Here is a 17,088-nt window from a genome sequence, read left to right as displayed (position 1 = left end):
CACATCTCTCCTGTCCATGTAGTCGGTCTGTCTTCTTGAGAAAAATAAAGGTAATATTAAAGGAACTTAGAAAAGTAGACGCTTAATTTTATCTTTAAAGCTGGAATAATCATCTTAAGCTTATTTTATAGTAAGCTGTACAATGGCGAGACTTTTCACTCGGGACAACTCAGTGCTAAGTGCCTCAGTGCTTTAAGATCCAAGGGGTCCTTTCACATTGTTAGGTGTTGTAAAAGTGGCTATGGCTTTCTCAAAAACAAACAAACAAATGTTGGTGCCGTTTAGGCACCTGTTTGCATAAACGCATAGGGAATCGAGCCTGCAAAGCTTTGGGCCAGAGGAACCTCCATCATCCTCATGAATTAGAGGGAGTCGGCTGTTTTAAAATAGTACTTCCTATTGTAACAGACCCGGGCACTATTATGTCCCGGGTGTGGTGGCTTTGAGCTGAGGACAACCCGAGCCTCCCTCTGGCCTGGCACGGCTCCCTTTAGGAGCCGACCGGCCAGCTCCTTCCTCCGGCGCCACTAGGGCGTGGAGGCCCCCGGGGCGAGCGGGCGCCGCCGCCGCTAGGGTGCAACCCTGCCCTGGCCCAGCAGGTCCCGCTCCGTGCCCGCCGCCGGAGGAAAGCCGAGGCGACCGGCCGCCGCCCCGCGAAGGGAGGGGGCGGCGGAGCCGCAGCAGCTTCAGGTTTCCTCCTGGAGCTGGTGGCGGGCGCGGCCATGTGATGAGGCGGCGACGAGCCCGGCTGGCCAGAGGTGGGCAGGCGGGGACCAGGGGGCGCAGGGGGTGGCCCCAGCTGTGGGCGCGGCGGGCGGGCGAGCGGGGGTGGGGTGGGGTGGGGGGAGCTGCGGCTCCGCCCCTCGGTGCGGCCAGCGGAGCGGAGGGGCGTGGGCAGCTGGGGACCGGCTTCCCCGCTCCGGGCGACGCTGGCCGGCGGGTCGCCCTCGGCAGGCCTCGGGGACAGCGCCTGGCCAGGGCTCCTGGCGTTCCCGAGCCACAGCTCCAGGTAAAGGCGGATTACGGGAGCCATCCCTCTTGTCTCCCCGCAGCCCTGGGCGAAGTTTGCCCACCGGAGTTCTCAGGGGACAAAGTTTCTCTAGGGTCCCCGAGGACGCAGGGGTCTGCAGAGGTGGTGAAAGGCTGCACTCTGTCGGCTGGGCAGCCCGAGGAATGGGCGCCGCCTCCTGGTACCTGGGGATGGCAACAAGTGCATGGCGCTGCCGGGTCGGAGGCAGCAGCTGTGAAGCGCAAACGGGAGGCAGCGGCCACCCCTCACCCTCTCGGGCAAGCGGGGTGGGAGGGGGCAGAGGGTGACGGAGCTCAACCAAAGCTAGTTGCAAGCGATGGAAATCAGAGGCAGGCGGCTGGAGAAGGGTGAACCTCGAGAGCCTGGTTCTCCTCTTCCCATCTGTGTTTCTGGCCAGCTTCACCTATATGCTTGGTGTGTGTGTGGGATGTACCCCAGACTGCTGGTCAGTCTCAAGTTCAGGACATTTATTTCTTGTGGAAACGTTTGCTGAGTTTATAAAAGCATCTATGGTCATCTTGTTTGGGAGGGGCTTTTAGCATTGGGTGGGAATCCGTGCGCTTGTGCCATGAGTTTCTCTGGAATACTCGGTTGTGGGTGGTAGGGGTCACAGGTGGAGAAGGCGTTCTCGCTTGCTGTGAGCTCTGTGAACGCTGGGTGTTCAGACCACCCAGGAAACCCAGCTCTGGTTTCCCAGACACCAGTTAGGTTTCTAAGGGAGACTACTTTAGGAGCCCACAGAGCCTGCCTATTGGTTGCAGCTGGGTGGGCCCAGGGGAAGGGTAACATCTGTGTTTGCTAGCATCTGACTCCCTGACCCCTGCTCAAGTGCCAGCCTCTACACACTCCAAGTTGTAGAGATTGAGCACTCGATTCTGCACCAAGCAGTCAAGAATTACAGTTATAAAGAACGGACACACTGCTTTTCTGTACTTTGCCCTCTCGTGTTCCTAGACCCTGAAGCTGTCTCAGTAAAATGAAATTCTATTCTCAACAACACAAACAAAATCAAAGGCTTGCCCTAGTTAGGCTCTGTGGAAACCACTTTGAACACGATAATTCAAGCTCTGATAACCTTTCCTGGGAAGCTTTCCATAGCTCTATTTTGAGTTTTTATGTGAATGTTAAAACAAATAGGTGTTTGTCTAATCTTGATGAATAGTAGCGCTAACTCCTTTGGAGTGTTTGAAGGAAGAGAACATTGCAGATGCCTTTTGGAGAGGTTGTAGCATTTCAAAGTGATATTCCGATGCAGACTTTATAGTGATTATGCATAATTATTTTTGATTATAGAACTTGGATAGCATCATACTTGATACTTTGTGGTTTGGGAAACTGAGGCACAGAACTAGTTCTTGGGTAAGGGACTCTGGGGCGTGTCCCGGCTAATGTGACATGAGACTGGAGAACAGAGAATCAGTGTTTGCTCTGCTTTGGACTGTTTTTTCCCTTATCAGGGCGGCACAGCCAGGCCAATGGCCAGCAGTTTGTCTAACAGGTGTGTTGGAGGGACTTTCCTCTGAAGTACCGTCTGCCTCTAAGCGGTTAAGAAACACTTAAAGGTACAGAAGGAAATCAGAGTCGGCGACGAAGGTTCTGTGATATCTCATTAGCCCTGTTAGGGTTTCAATATATATATATAATTTGGAAAATTCTGAAATATTTTCTTATTGTGTTCTCATAAGGAACCATTCTTGTGGCTAAGATTTCCACTGGGCAGGAATTTCATATGTGTTTGATACATGTGACTCTCTTTCCCTTGTATGCCATGTGAGAAGAGGAAAAAAAAAATAACAAGTGGGTATTAGTGGCCAACTATACTATTGAAGATGAAGTATTTGATATAAAATCGGTACTTAGGCTCTTAACCAAGTTCTGCCAGAGTTTGTGATCAAGTCTTGATTCTTAAAGAAAAAAGATGAACAGTGTAAATGTTGGAACCCTCTTCTTTGCTGGTAAATGGTTAGGAGAGAGCCAAATAGAGCCTGCATGTCTCCCACAGTCCCAGGGGGCTGTCATTTTATTCTGCCTGAATGCCCTGGGTTTGGGGTATTATTGAGACAGCTCTGGTCTGTGTAGGTTTGGTTTCACTGAAGTTGCACTTGTGTTACTTTCAGTGGGAAAAAGAAGCTCCGGGCTTGTCCCTGTGACTTCAGGTCAGATTTAGTATCAAGAGTGGGGTCATGCTGGACTAAATTAAAAACAGTAGTAGATTTGAAGCCCAGAAACTCAGGGAATTTTGTCATGTTACAACTGTATTGGAAACATGACACCACCCCAAAGGCTTGGGTTTGAATCTCCTGCTTTGGTAAAGCTGAGCTTAGAGATATTTTTCTTGCTTACCAGGAGAGGTTTTTGCCTGGAGCAGATTATACTCTGTAATTTCATCCAGCCCTGGTGACAACTGTCGTTATAATGGTATTGAAACTATATTGTCTAAACTTAATCGGACATTTTGAAAATTTCTCCTGCATGCTTCTCATTCTGTGAAAAGTTTCTTCAGTTTTCATTCCTTCAACAAATCAGAGGAATTGCTGTGTGCTCCATGCTGCTCTTTGCCTTAATCCCCTGGGTGGGTGACTTCAGGCACAGAGAGACACTTCTGTCACTTTTGTGTTTTTAGGATTGGTCCTGCTTTCAGAATGGATTTTTGCCTGCACCACAATCAAGGCATCTGGCTGGGGAAATGAGCCTGTGTGAGGCCATACATCTTAATGTGCTCCCATTTTCCCCAGAAATTTGATCTTAGATACAGTTGTAATTTGCTTATTTGAGCTGTTATTGCTCCTGGATTTCTTCTCCTGGGTAAACAAGATAATGGGATTTGACATCATTTCTTTAATAAGAGGGAAAGTGAAAAAAAATAATTGAATGTTGCGTATTTATTCCAGTGATGTCGGTTTTGAATATGTTTATCAAAAATACATTTTGCTGATCTTTAGAGGTTCCGTCTCTTGTTTCAGTTATTAATCATTTGAAATTTGATTTTAGTAGAAAGTTAATATAAAAGTGATGTTCCTTGAAGAGCAGATGTGTGTGTGTGTGTGTGTGTGTGTGTGTGTGTGTGTGTGTGTGTGTGTGTGTTAGGGGAGGCACCAAAGCAGGCAGGAACCAAGCCCTCAGGTGAGTCACATTCTACCTTTGCCAAGGAGCTGGCTTCTTATGACTACTGAGCATGAGAAAAATATGTACTTGAAATGCAGGTAGCATGCTTTCTGTAGTCCCACCAAACAGGTATCCAGACATTTCCTTAACAGATAGCTAATCAAGGGCTGGCAAGGTGGCTTAGAGGGTTAAAGGCCCTTGCTCCTGAGCCAGACAATTTGAGTTTGATCCTCAGAATCCATATGGTGGAAAGAGATTCCTGAAAGTTGTCCTCTGACCTCCACACCTGAACCAAAGCGTAGAAATGCCCAAAACAAATGAACACATAATAAAAATTTAAAACCCACATATATGATCAAGAGAGTTTTAAATTTTTCATTTGTTTGTTTATTTACTTACTTTTGTGTGTGCAGGTTATGTTGAGGTCAGTGGGCACCTTTGAATTGCCGGCTCTTTCCTTCATCCGTGTGAGCTCTTAGGACTGAATTTAGGTCATTAGGTTTGGCAGCAAGTGCCTTTATCCACTGAGCCATCTGGTCAGTCCGTGAGACAGATCGAATTCTTTAAAAACAGTTAGCTTTTCAATCCTTTGTACAACACCGGTAATCAAGCTTTTGGTGCTCATGTGTAGTCTCGTCCCTTATTTTATAATTTAAAGAATCCGTATTCCACAAACTCCAATGAGATGTTTTCAAGGGTGGACTTTGAAGCCACAGGGAGTTCGACAGACCTGTCTTTGTCCTGGCTATGTGACTCTTTCTTTACTTGAGGGTTTTATCTTTGAAATGGAAATGTCAAGGGCAGGACATAATCCACAGAGGTACAGCACTTTGCCTAGCGTGCCCAAGACCCGGTTAAAAGTAAACGGAAGACAGCTGTAACCCACCGCATTGGCAGTTGCTGAAATTGGTTGAGGAGTAGGTATCAGAAATAGATGGTTATTATGTTGGTAACAAATGACAATGAAGCATTTAAAAAGAGGTGGCACCAGTTACAGGTGTTGCTTAGTGGCAGATAAAAGACATGTTGAGCATGTGAGACCTTGGGTTTGGTCCCCAGCACCCACATGTGTGCCTGGTTTTAGCAGGCTTTCCACCTGGAAAGGTGGTAAGATGTCAGTATGACCCAGGGCAAACTGCCCTTGGCTGGGAATCTAAGGCAGACACTGACCTCTTCATAACCTTCCATCTGTGTGACCTTGAGCGAGTATCAGCGCTTTCTGATCTTCATCCAGCAAAGCAGAAAGGATGAGGCTCCTGGTCTCTAAGACCCTCTCAGTTTGAACATTCTGTACAGTCTTGAAATTTAAAAGGGGCCAGAGCCTCTCAGTCCGTTCACCTTTCCTGGCCTCAGTCCACAAGCCCGGGCATGCGTGGTCTCCAGGCTAGGGCTGTGGCTGCAGCAGCAGTCATACGCTCTTACAGCCATCGAACTGAAAGAGTAAGGTTATCTTTCTGGACTTGGTCCCGAGAGATTGCAGGCAAGGAAGTCTAGATCCCACTCTCGAGGGTCAGCTGATTCCCTGGCCCCTTCCTGCTCCCACTGTGGGATAGTGTGCCACTGAAAAGAGGTGATAAGCAAGCTGATTGTTTCTTTGATTTCATGGTACAAATAAATTCTGGAACAAAGGTCGTCTTGTCTCCTTAAGGGGTTCTTTTAATTAATTAATTAATTAACATCTCAAACGATGCCTCAATCCTGTCCCGTCTCACAGATTCCCTCCCCGTCTCTTCCCCCTCCCCTTCTCTTCTGAGGTGGAGCCCCCCTGGGTATCCCCTCACCCTGGTTTATCAAGTCTCTTGCAAGATTAGGCGCATCCTCTCCCACTGAGGCCAGACAAGGCAGCCCTGTTGGAGAACGGATACCACAGACAGGCTACAGCTTTAGGAGAGAGCCTCCACTCCAGTTGTTGGGAACCGGCATGGAGACCGGGGTGCACATCTGCTACATGTCATTAAGGGCATCTAAGATAATTTACTGGACTGCATGGTTTGGGCAGTAATCCTTGGTCATAGCCTTTCCCAGTAAGCACTCCTGACTCACAGACTGTTCATTGCCACCTGGCTCTTTGTCAGTGATTCCTGTTTTTCTCCCTCCAACTCCACGGTTTGCTGTATATCCAAATGTTAGCATTTCGGAATGTCTAGGGTTCTCTCTGGTTAATGAGACTGACTTTATTTATTTTGACAGCACCCCCACCCCGCCACCCTGAATTTCTAACCTGAGTATTCTATTCACTGACACAATTCCAGATGGACTTGGCATCGTTTTTAAAAAGAGGTTATTCCAACATAAGTTGGGTTGGCTGCCTTCCTAGGCTGTTAGGTGTTTCTAGCATTCTCTGTTCTACAGTGTCCAGGAAAGGGGCAGTGCTGACCACTCACCGTGTGTTCTTTTCTTCTATGTTGTTGATGTCCTTAGTGATCTGGTCTTGTGACCACTTTACATCCATCAGCCATGCCTAATAACTGCTGTACAGGTTTGCTTCCTCAGGTTCAGCGAACTGCCTACTGAAAGTTAATCCTGCTTCTAACATGTCCAGGTTAATTCTTGGCTGTTATCAGCGCATAAAACTGGGTAACGAGTGTGCACATCGAGCTGCCATTGCACCGGATAATAGAATTTATCTAGAATGCAGGAAGTGGACAAATTACACATGAATATTACACCAGCGAATATGAGCCTTGAGCACCACAGGATTTTAGGGTCTGTGAGGGTTAGGGAACCTCCAGCCCTCGGATACCAAGAAACGATTGAATGTCTAACTCAACTTTGTTCATGGGGGGGGGGGGCTCTTCTCTTTCTGAGATATCACCTATTATAATCCTTGATACCCAGCTCAAACATAATCTTTCTGAAGCCTTTGATTAACTCCGTAGCCCCAGAGCTGCTTTTCTTTCTGAGCCCGTCACCATATCTTCCTCATTGATCACTTGCTCTCAGGTATCAGGCCTACATGTATGTTTCTACATGTGAGTCTCAGTGTTCCAGCCTAAGACCAATGCTGGTAGGGATCCTGATTTAGGTAGGTTACTTTGGAGGGAGCTTAAAGTAAAGTGGCCCATGGATTAGTTGATTAGTTATTTTGCTAATCATGATCAGAAGTTCTTCCAGTCCTCAGTGTCTCAGTAGAGAGTAGCAATGGTGTGCTCCTGTGTGTTGTGTATAGGTTGCCTTGGAAACCACTGGGATGCAGGGATGAGAAAGCAAGCAGATGGCTTCCTGTCCTTCTGTAGCAAGGCCTCTCTGTGGACCTCTCTAAAGAAGTCGTTCCTTTCTGTCAGGAGAAACAAATCAAACTCTTGATGGAATAATCCGAATCTGCGGACTGACAAGACACCTGGAAGCGTCTGTCTGCTCCCTGCTAAAGCACACCTCAGCCACACAGCGTACTCCCAAATGGCTAACCAGCTGTCCCAGTGCAGTGAAGGAACTTCTAAGCTGTAGAGATAGTCTTGTCCGTGGGACGCTGAGGCTTCTAAACACCATTCTCCCTCCCACCAAGTTCACCATGATTCTGCGGCATGCTGGCCATTCCGAACACTTGCTCTCGTGGTGTCGTTTTTAAAACGTGGCAACATATGTGGTGGTTTTGGAATTCTCTTACTGTGCTGAATATTCCTATCTGCCACCCTCTTCTCAGAGTTCAGTCTCTGATGACATCCGATGGAGCGCAGCAGTGCCCTCGGCTCCCCAGCTCATGGGAGAAGATCAAAAGCTTCCGTTCAGACTCAGGGCCAGGCCATTCAAGTCACCTAAACCAGTGTCCTCAACTGTTCTAATGCTGCACCTCTTTAATTCAGTTCCTCATGTTTGTGGGGAACCCCTCCCCCGCAACCATAAAGTTATTTTGTTGCTGCTTCCTAACTGTAATGTTGCTAGCGTTATGAATCATAATGTAAATAACTGATACCAGGATATCTGATATTCGATCCCCAAAGGGGCCATGACCCACAGAATGAGAACCACTGACCTAAACCTTTATCCCCCATTTGGATCCGTTTGTTAGGAGAGCTTAATGCCCTCGTCTATATGAATTGTTCCACACAGAACATTAGAAACATTGTCACCACAGCTGCCGCATCTCTGATCCTGGAGTTTACAACCACCTTGCAACTACACAGCTCCTTTTATTGTGTGATGCAGCAGAGCCACACCTCCCTCATAGGCCCCGGGAAAGCTTGCCTTTTCAGTCCTCTGGGCACTGTTTTTCTTTCTTAGATTTATTTCCTTGCATGTGACTGTTGTACCCTTTCCAAATGGGTTAGCGGGTTGGTAAATGTAGCATTCACTACTGCTTTTAGTTCGAAGTTATCCACAGGCTCTGTGGCACCATTCTTTAGGATGTAAACCCCCTGCTGCTTAGCCTACGGTCTAGTGGAGTGAAATGAGTGTCTCCCAGACTTCAGGAGGATGGGAAGCAGCTTCAGGTAGAGAGGACTAATGGCTACTGTTGGCACCAGCACCTGCCTCTTGCTCTTCCTTTTGTCACAAGGATATACACTGTATCCACTCTACTTCTCACTAGTCCACCACCCAGCAACATGGGGCAGATTCTCAAGAAACTTACTGTTGAGAGCCCAGTTGTTCTTGCATACCAGCCTGCAGTGATCTCTAGAATCTCATTCCAGAGCAACGTGGAAAGCCTTCTGCATAGAATTTGTAGGCTCCGCCTTTGCAAACTGTAATGACAAATGCTTATCTCCTGGATTGACTCTTCTGTTAGTCTCCACAGTTCTCCATGGATTATAAAAAGTCTCTTGCCCATACCCTGCTGCCCCCAGGGTCTCAGATATGTTAGGCAAATGCCCTGGAGAGCATGGAGTTATAGCCCCAGTCCCCTTCTCTCCTTTCTGATCAGAAAATCACTGTTCTCTGACTAAGACACAGTCCAAACAGACATCTGCCATCTTCCCCACCAAGCTCTGCCCTTGGCACCCCGATTGAAAAATTAAGTTGAGATGAACATTTCCTTGGAAAAACTCAGGTTATTTGGCCTTTGTCTGTCTGTCTGTCTGTCTGTCTGTCTGTCTGTCTGTCTGTCTAACCCAACTTTTAAGGTATGAATCCCTCTGTTTTTGTTCTTAAAAGTGGGCCAGAAGCAGGAAAACTGGTCATTTTTTTTATTTTTGCTAGTTTCTGGAACTCTCTGTGTAGACCAGGCTGGCCTTAAACTCTGCCTCTGCTTCCTAAAGGCTGAGATTAAAGGTGTGCACCACTATCCTGGCTCAAATCATTCCTTTTATTAGTGTTAGTGGTAAGCTTGAGGTTAGAAGGCCTGGCTCTGGTGAGCCCAGTAGGTGTCGCGCCCTCTCAGGCCTCCCTAGCACCAATCTCCTCTGCAATAGAATGTCTGTGGTCATTTTATGAATTGTTGTTTGTTTTGACACAAGGTCTCTAGTAACCCAAATTGGCCTTGAACTCAGTATATGAAGGTAAGGATGGCCTTGAACTCCTGATCCACCAGCGTGTACCCTGGGAGGATGCTACAGGTTTGGTTTACTTGTGAGTAAAGTTTGGTAGAAGTGGATTAAGGTGAGAACTAAGGTCCAGGTTTGTGACCAAGGCAGAGTGTACCCCGGCTCCCTCGAGCTTCAGAAAGCTCCTGTCACAAGCAACTCACCCCAGGGCGCTGCTTTTCAGAGCTGCCGGGCTTTCAACCTGTCAAAGGTTCTCAGGAATGGAGCTCTGGAAGTTGCTTTTGTTTCAGTTATTACAGGGCCCTCAGAGATGGAACAGGTTTCCTGTGAGCCACTCCTTCCTTAGTCTTGGAGGCAAAGGACATTGTACAAGACCTGTTAATTAAGGCTTTACCAGAATGCCAGAAGTGTGTGTGTGTGTGTGTGTGTGTGTGTGTATTGATCCCAGAGCCTCCTTTTCATGCTCTATAGCCTCAGCTGTGTATCCACCCCTGCACACATCCAGAGGAGGACGTCAGGTTGTCAGGTTGTTGTATGACTATCCATCTTCTTCCTTGGAGATAGAGCCTTTCGTTGAACCTGAATCTAGGGTACCAACAAGCAAGCTTCAGGGATCCTACTGTTTCCATCCTCCACAGCATGGGGGCTGATTGGTGCTTTGTGTGGATGTGGGAGGTTTGAACTCAGCTCTGTTGGCTTACACAGCAAGTGATCTTACCCACTGAAAGTAGAAATTTAGTCTTTCTTGTCATACTGAGTTGTCATATGAGATGCTCGGGGCACCACCCATCAATTCAAAGCTTGCTCATTGAAAAGGGGAACAGTGGGAAGGCACTCCTGATGTGTAGTTCAAGGGCCAGAATTTGGACCAAAACTTCTTCCTTATGAGACAAAGACTTCTCATCCTTTTATTTTTAGCCTTCTGATCTAAATGTGTTAAAAAACATCTTAACAATGATTTGACCAATAGGGAACTGAGTTTGCATCACAGTGGCAGTGACCCCTCCTGTCGAATTATTTCTGGCCATATCACCCTGAACATGTCTGACCGCGTCAGGAAATTCTGGATTCGCTTGGATTGTGCTTCTTTGTTTAACAGACATGGGGCTGAGCTAGCTCTCCCATGACTGGCTCGAGAAACCTCAAGCCTCATCTTAGTTGAATTCTATGTGTGCTCTGGAGATGCATTGGAATAGTTTTGTTTGTTTTTGGTTAATTACGGTATGTGTACGAGTGTTTTGCCTGCATGGATGTATATGTGCCATGCGTGTGCATGGTACCTGTGGAGGCCAGAAGAGGGCATTGAGTTCCCTGGAAGTGGAGCAGTGAACTGGAAGGTGGGTGCTGAGAACAGAACCAGGTCCTCTGCAAGAGCCTTCAGTCCCGTCCCTAGAAGAGGTTTTTAAATCTTAAAAATAATACTATTTCGCCACATGTATGTATGCTTACATGTATGTATGTACATAAATATATATGTAATATGTGTACCATGGTGCTCATGTGGCGGTCAGAGGGCAGCTTGCAGGAGTCAGTTCTTTCCTTACACCATGTGCGTTCTAGGTTTTGAACTCAGGTCATTCAGGCCTGGCAGCAAGTGCTTTGACCCACTGAACCATCTCTCTGGCCCAAGGACTCAGAGTTTCTTTCTCCTTTCACATTCAGGGCAAGAATCTTTATTTTATTAGCTATCATTCTATAGAAGTGGACAGTCAGCAGGGGGGATTGGAAGTGGGTTAGCTACCTGGAGTAGATGGGTTTTGAAACAGTCTTATCACTGTGAGTTGAGTTTGACTTGCAAGAGGAAGGTTTGAACAGGGTTGTCAGTCTAGGGATGGCACAGGTTGGATCAGAATTGAAGTTTGGATAGGAATCTTGGGTCGTGTTACCCAGTGGCATCATCTGAAATCCATGGTTTGGGGCCATCCCAAGTCTCTGTGCCTCTCTAGCCCTCATGTGCCACTGTCCTCTTCTCAACTAGGTCAAGGGTAATGGCAGTGGAACTCACACTAAGCAAGCTCTCTACCCTGGCTGCGTCTCCAGTCCCCCTCCCCCCTTTACTTTTTTTTTTTTTATCTTGAGGTAGGGTCTCACTTAGCTGCTTAGACTGGCCTCAAACTCACTTTGCAGCGAAGGCAGGCCTTGAACTTGCAACCCTCCTGCTTCAGCCTCCAGAATATCTGGGGTTACAGGTCCAAACCAACAGGCCAAGCTCCATTTTCCAAGTTTTATGGAGGGAGGATGGTATGTTAAACCTCTTGTGGGTTACTAGCACAGTGCCTGATTCCCAGAGCACACTTAAGACACTTGGCTACATGCAGATGTTCAGGAGGCTGGGTTTAAAGATGGTAGCTCAACGCTGCATCTTCACAGGGGAAAAGAACTGTTGGTTCTCAGGGATTATCCTGTCACAGTTCATGATGGTGTCAGAACCCGTCCTGAGCAGCCAGGTGGAATGAGCCAGGAATAACCTAGCAATTGTTCTAATTGGATTCTAAGATGATTGACGATGGATATTAATTTCACTTTAGCAGTAGAACTTAATGTACCTCACTTTTCTCAGGCTGGGTGGGAAATGTGCCCTGAAATGAATGGCACTTTGATAAATATTAGCTTTCAACTAAAGTAAGAACACTTACAATAAATAGCTCATACACTCTCTTGCTTTTTTTTTCTTTTTTTTCAAGCACCATCAGCCAAGTTTTCTCCAAAAATAATGTGGTCTTTCATTTTATCTAGGGTCTCACTATGTAGGCTTGGCTGCCTGGAGATCACTCCGTAGATCAGGCTGGACTTGAACTTATAGAGATCTTGCTGGGATTAAAGGCCTGCACCATCAGGGCTGGGATAGCAAATTCCTCAAACCCAGTTTATCATGTGGTTCCTGACGATTAATGTAAAGATGACAGACTTATAAGGAGCCACATTGTAAAGCATGGCAGCCCCTCTGCTTTTAAGGACACCTTAAAGTCAAGATATCCTGTTCCATGGCTGCTTTAGGCACTGGGGCAGGATTTGTTCTGTCTGGGATTTGCCTTGATGGATTTGGGGTAGGGTTTCAAAACCCTACCCATCTAGAAATTCTTTCTAAGGCTCTTTGGTTCCAGAGTTTTTTTGTTTTTTTTTTTTCTTCTTTGTGTCTTTTTCTTTTTCTTTTTCTTTATCTTTTCTTTCTTTCTTTCTTTCTTTCTTTCTTTCTTTCTTTCTTTCTTTCTTTCTTTCTTTCTTTTTTTTTTTTTGAGGGGGCATTCCATTTGATTTTTGAGCCTTCACTAAGTTCGGCTAATAATTACTTAGGGGGAGGCAATATGCTGGATTCTAAGGAACCAGCAATAAGAGGCCCCCAGTTCACTTGGCTTCTCAGTGCTGCTGAATTAGCCACTGTAGTAGGTGATGCAGAGATGATATGCACAGGGTGCTCTCTGTAGCCTGGGTGAAGCCATTTCTCCCCCGCTTCCCCTCCCCCTCTCCCCCAGAAACCATGCCTGATACAATAGGTATCAAATACTGATCCCCCTCATTATGGTGTTGTAAATGTAACCTGTCTTGTAAGTATGGGGCTACTTTGGTGACAATAGGAGAAAAGGAGAGTAGGGCAGGACGGATGGCCCAGTGCTTATTAGCATGTGCTGACCTTGCAGAGAACTGGAATTCCACCCCTAACACCCATATACCAGGCACCCACCACAGCCTGTAACACTATTCTAGGGGGTCTCACACACACATCTCTGGCCCCTGCAGGCGCATGTGAACATGCACTCACATAGGTACACACATACATAAAAAAACAAGATAAAAATTTAAATTGAACAGAAAGGACGATGACCATGAAGAAATGTTGTAGTGAAAATCTGAGTAGATCATCTTTGCTCATAAATGAAACTGGAGGCGTCTCTTTCAGATGTCAGGATTCCAACCCAAGCGATTGTTTGTATTTTTGTTCCCCCTTAAGACATTTACTTAAAGTTACTCATTGCCCATACTTTCAAAACTTTCTTAGTTGGGCTTGGAAATAAATGCAGTGGTTCCAGTAGCTATTTAAAGAGGAGAGATGTTTCACATTCTCAAACAGAACTACGGATGGCAATTTAAGTTGGGGATTATGGCCCAGGAGTAGAGGGCTTGCCTAGCATACTCGAGGTCCTGGGTTCATTCACTAGCAACCACATATAAACGTACGTATGAAAGTCAAAGCAAAAACTCAACTAATTTAAGCTTATTTCAACAATATTTGCTCATTAATAAGGGATTTACATCTTAAATTTATATGGAATACTGGGTGAGATAGCTCAGCAGAGGGAGGATATGTAGAAACATCTAGCTTTGGATTTTTCTGATTTCAAATACTTAGGAACTCAATAAGTTTTGCAGGTTCTAGAGGTATCTGGTGGCAAAGATCCTAGTGACTCTCTTGGTATGTCAACAGTGAGCTGTTTTGTTGGTGAGGGGCAGTTCTCCAGTCTAGGGCTAAGCACTCCATTGGCCCAAACAGCATTGAAGGCCACAGCTTAAGGACACAGTAAACAAGGGAAGGTCATTGGCACCGTGCTGTCTTGTCTTGGTGACAGTAAGGGGCATGGTTGTGGATACAGGGAGTCCTCTCTGCTTTCCACATATTTTTGGGCACAGGGTGACATGAATAGATTATCATTTGAAACAAGAACAGAAAATCCTCTGCACCACAGTAAACATGGCTGAACTTATGGAGCACGTAAAGTCGCACAAATTCTAGAAGATGCTAACGGAATGACTCACCACCTCGTGTGTTGTTCTGACAGGAAATGTATCACGCCTCAATAATTTCCTCAGCATTTTTTTCCTGCCAGGTGCCTGTTTTCTTCTGGTTGCTAACGTATTCCCGTAGAATTCCAAATATGTGGTCGGCTTCCCCAGTGATAGCCTTTCCCGGTTCCCCCTCTCCCTTCTTCAGAGTGGCTGGTGCACAGTGGCGTGTTGTTTGTCTGCGAAGGCTATTTTGGACATGTCCAGTCAGGATGCCTTTGTCTGGAGAGTGGATCTGTATGGATCCATCACGTAGGATTTTCCAGAGGGATTTGCAAACGTGGCTTTTGACAGATCATAGCTAAGACTGAATTTACAGGAGGCATTGTTCCCACAGTCCTTTGTGGAGAGATTAGGGGTGGCCTTTGTTTTTCTATGTTTGTGTGTGTGTGTTTATTGATATGTAACTAAGAAGTAATTACTTTTACAATAGGCATGAGATACCTTGAAATGAAACAAACCAGAAATAAATCTTTTTCTTTCTTTTTTTTACATTTATTTTGTTTACCTTTTTAGATTTTCTATATCAATATTATGTTCACATCATGTCTACTTCCTCCAATTCCTCCCATGTCACACCTCTCACTCCCTCTCAAAGTCATGACCTTTTCTGTTTTCTTTCTTTCTTTCTTTCTTTCTTTCTTTCTTTCTTTCTTTCTTTCTTTCTTTCTTTCTTTCTTTCTCTCTCTCTCTTTCTTCCTTTCTTTCTTTCTTTCTTTCTTTCTTTCTTTCTTTCTTTCTTTCTTTCTTTCTTTCTTTTTTTTAAAGATTGATTTATTTCATGCATGTGGGTATACTGTCAGTGTCCTCGGACACACCAGAAGAAGACATTGAATCCCATTACAGATGGTTGTGAGCCACCATGTGGTTGCTGGGAATTGAACTCAGGACCTTTGGAAGAGCAGTCAGTGCTCTTAACCACTGAGCCATCTCTCCAGCCCCATGACCTTTTCTTTAATTTTTATTCACACACACACACACACACACACACACACACACACACACACACACACAAATACAACCTAAGTTCAGGACTGAAACTTGGTGGAGCCTTGTGAGGGCTGCCCCACCCATACTGGAATGTCAGCCAGTGTTGTCACTGTGCAGGTCTTATTTAGGTTGCCATATTGTAAGATGTCCTGGCACCATCTTGTTAAGATGTCACGGGTGCTACTCCCTGTCATATATAGAGGACACCCTCTCTCAGCAGACATTCTAGTCTTCTGGCCTTTACAACCTTCCCACACTGTCGTCTGCTGTGCTCCTTGAGCCTCAAGAGTAGCCTTGTGTTGCAGATGTAGAAGCTGGGGTGGGACATCTCACAGTCAGTTGAGCTCTTTATTTTGACCAGTTGTGGATTCCTGCAATGGTCTCTGTTGCTGCAAAAAGAAGTTTTTCTTAATGATCAATGAGAGCTACACTTATTTATGTTTTTAGGTATTTAGAAGGCAGTTGGGAAGTACACTGGCTTAGGAGTTCAAGGTCCTTCTCCAGGTTCTATGACTTTATCAACCATGAGGGTTGGCTAGGTTAACAGGCATGGATTCCCCTCTGTTGAGTGGGCCTTGAGCCCAACTAGACAGCTGTTGGTCACCCCTAAGACAGAATCGCTACGGTTGGACCCTTGGCGACATCTAACTGTGCTGGGTATTGTTATGATTCTCTATTTTATTTATTAATATTCCAGTCATTTTCCTCCTCTTGTTTCCCCCTTCCCACAGTTCCTCATCCCATTCCTCCTCCCCCTCGCCTCTGAGAGGGTGCTCCCCCATCAGGCCTCCCCCTTCCCTGGGCCTCAAGTCTCTCGAGGATTAAGCACACCTCTCACTGAGGCCAGACTAGGCAGGTCCTCCTCTATCTGTGTGCCAGGGGCCTTGGACTGGCCCATGTTTACTCCTGGTTGGTGTCTCAGTCTCTAGGAGCTCTCTGGGGTCTGGGTTAGTTGAGACTGCTGGTCTTCCTATGAGGTTGCCCTCCCTTTCAGCTTCTTCATTCCTTCCCCTAATTCAACCATAGGGGTCTCCTACTTCAGTCCAATGATTGGGTACACGTATCTGTGTCTGTCTCAGTCAGCTACTGATAGGGCCTCTCAGAGGACAGACATGCCAGGCTCACATCTGTAAGCACATCATAGCATCAGATTGGCAACCTACAGATTGGGGGAAAAAAAAACTTCACTAACCCTACATCTGACAGAGGGCTAATATTCAAAAATATATAAAGAACTTAAGAAGCTAACCTCCAAAAAACCAAATAACCCAATTAAAAAATGGGGTACAGAGCTAAACAGAGAATTCACAACAGAATAATCTTGAATGTCTGAGAAGCACTTAAAGAAGTGTTCAACGTTCTTGGTCATCAGAGAAATGCAAATCAAAATGACCCTGAGATTCCACCTCACACCAATCAGAATGGCTAAGATCAAAAACAGCAGATGCTGGCGAGGATGTGGAGCAAGGGGAACACTCCTCCATTGCTGGTGGGAGCGCAAACTGGTACAACCACTCTGGAAACCAATCTGGAGGTTCCTCAGAAAGTTGAAAATAGTTATACCTGAAGACCCAGCTATACCACTTTTGGGCATATACTCAAAAGATGCCCCACCATCTCCACCATGTTCATAGCAGCTTTATTTGTAATAGCCAGAAGCTGGAAACAACCCAGATGTCCCTCAACTGAAGAATGGATACAGAAAATGTGGTTCATTTACACAGTGGAATACTATTCAGCTATTAAAAACAAGGACATCATGAA

General features: G+C 45.9%; 1 protein-coding gene across 4 annotated transcripts in view; it reads left to right on the top strand.

Annotated features, from left to right (window-relative positions):
* Positions 1 to 406: 406 nt before the first annotated feature.
* Arhgef28 (Rho guanine nucleotide exchange factor (GEF) 28) overlaps positions 407 to 17,088 on the top strand; it is a 308,082-nt gene continuing 291,400 nt past the window's right edge. For 3 of the 4 annotated variants that reach the window (XR_873729.2, XM_006517518.3, XM_006517521.4), the window contains exon 1: positions 407 to 758. Coding sequence is in view for 2 of the 4 variants with exons in the window: in XM_006517518.3 (XP_006517581.1) it covers positions 728 to 758 (31 nt within the window). In the remaining 2 variants the exon portion in view is untranslated. Of the gene's footprint in view, positions 759 to 916; positions 1,010 to 17,088 lie in introns of those variants that run through there. The other variant, NM_012026.2, reaches the window with a different exon arrangement.

The sequence above is a fragment of the Mus musculus genome, chromosome 13 (assembly GCF_000001635.26).
Source record: "Mus musculus strain C57BL/6J chromosome 13, GRCm38.p6 C57BL/6J".
In the NCBI taxonomy this organism is placed as follows: Eukaryota; Metazoa; Chordata; class Mammalia; order Rodentia; family Muridae; genus Mus; species Mus musculus.
The sequence above is the reverse complement of the archived record's forward strand: the minus strand, read 5'-3'. Positions and strand labels throughout refer to the sequence as shown.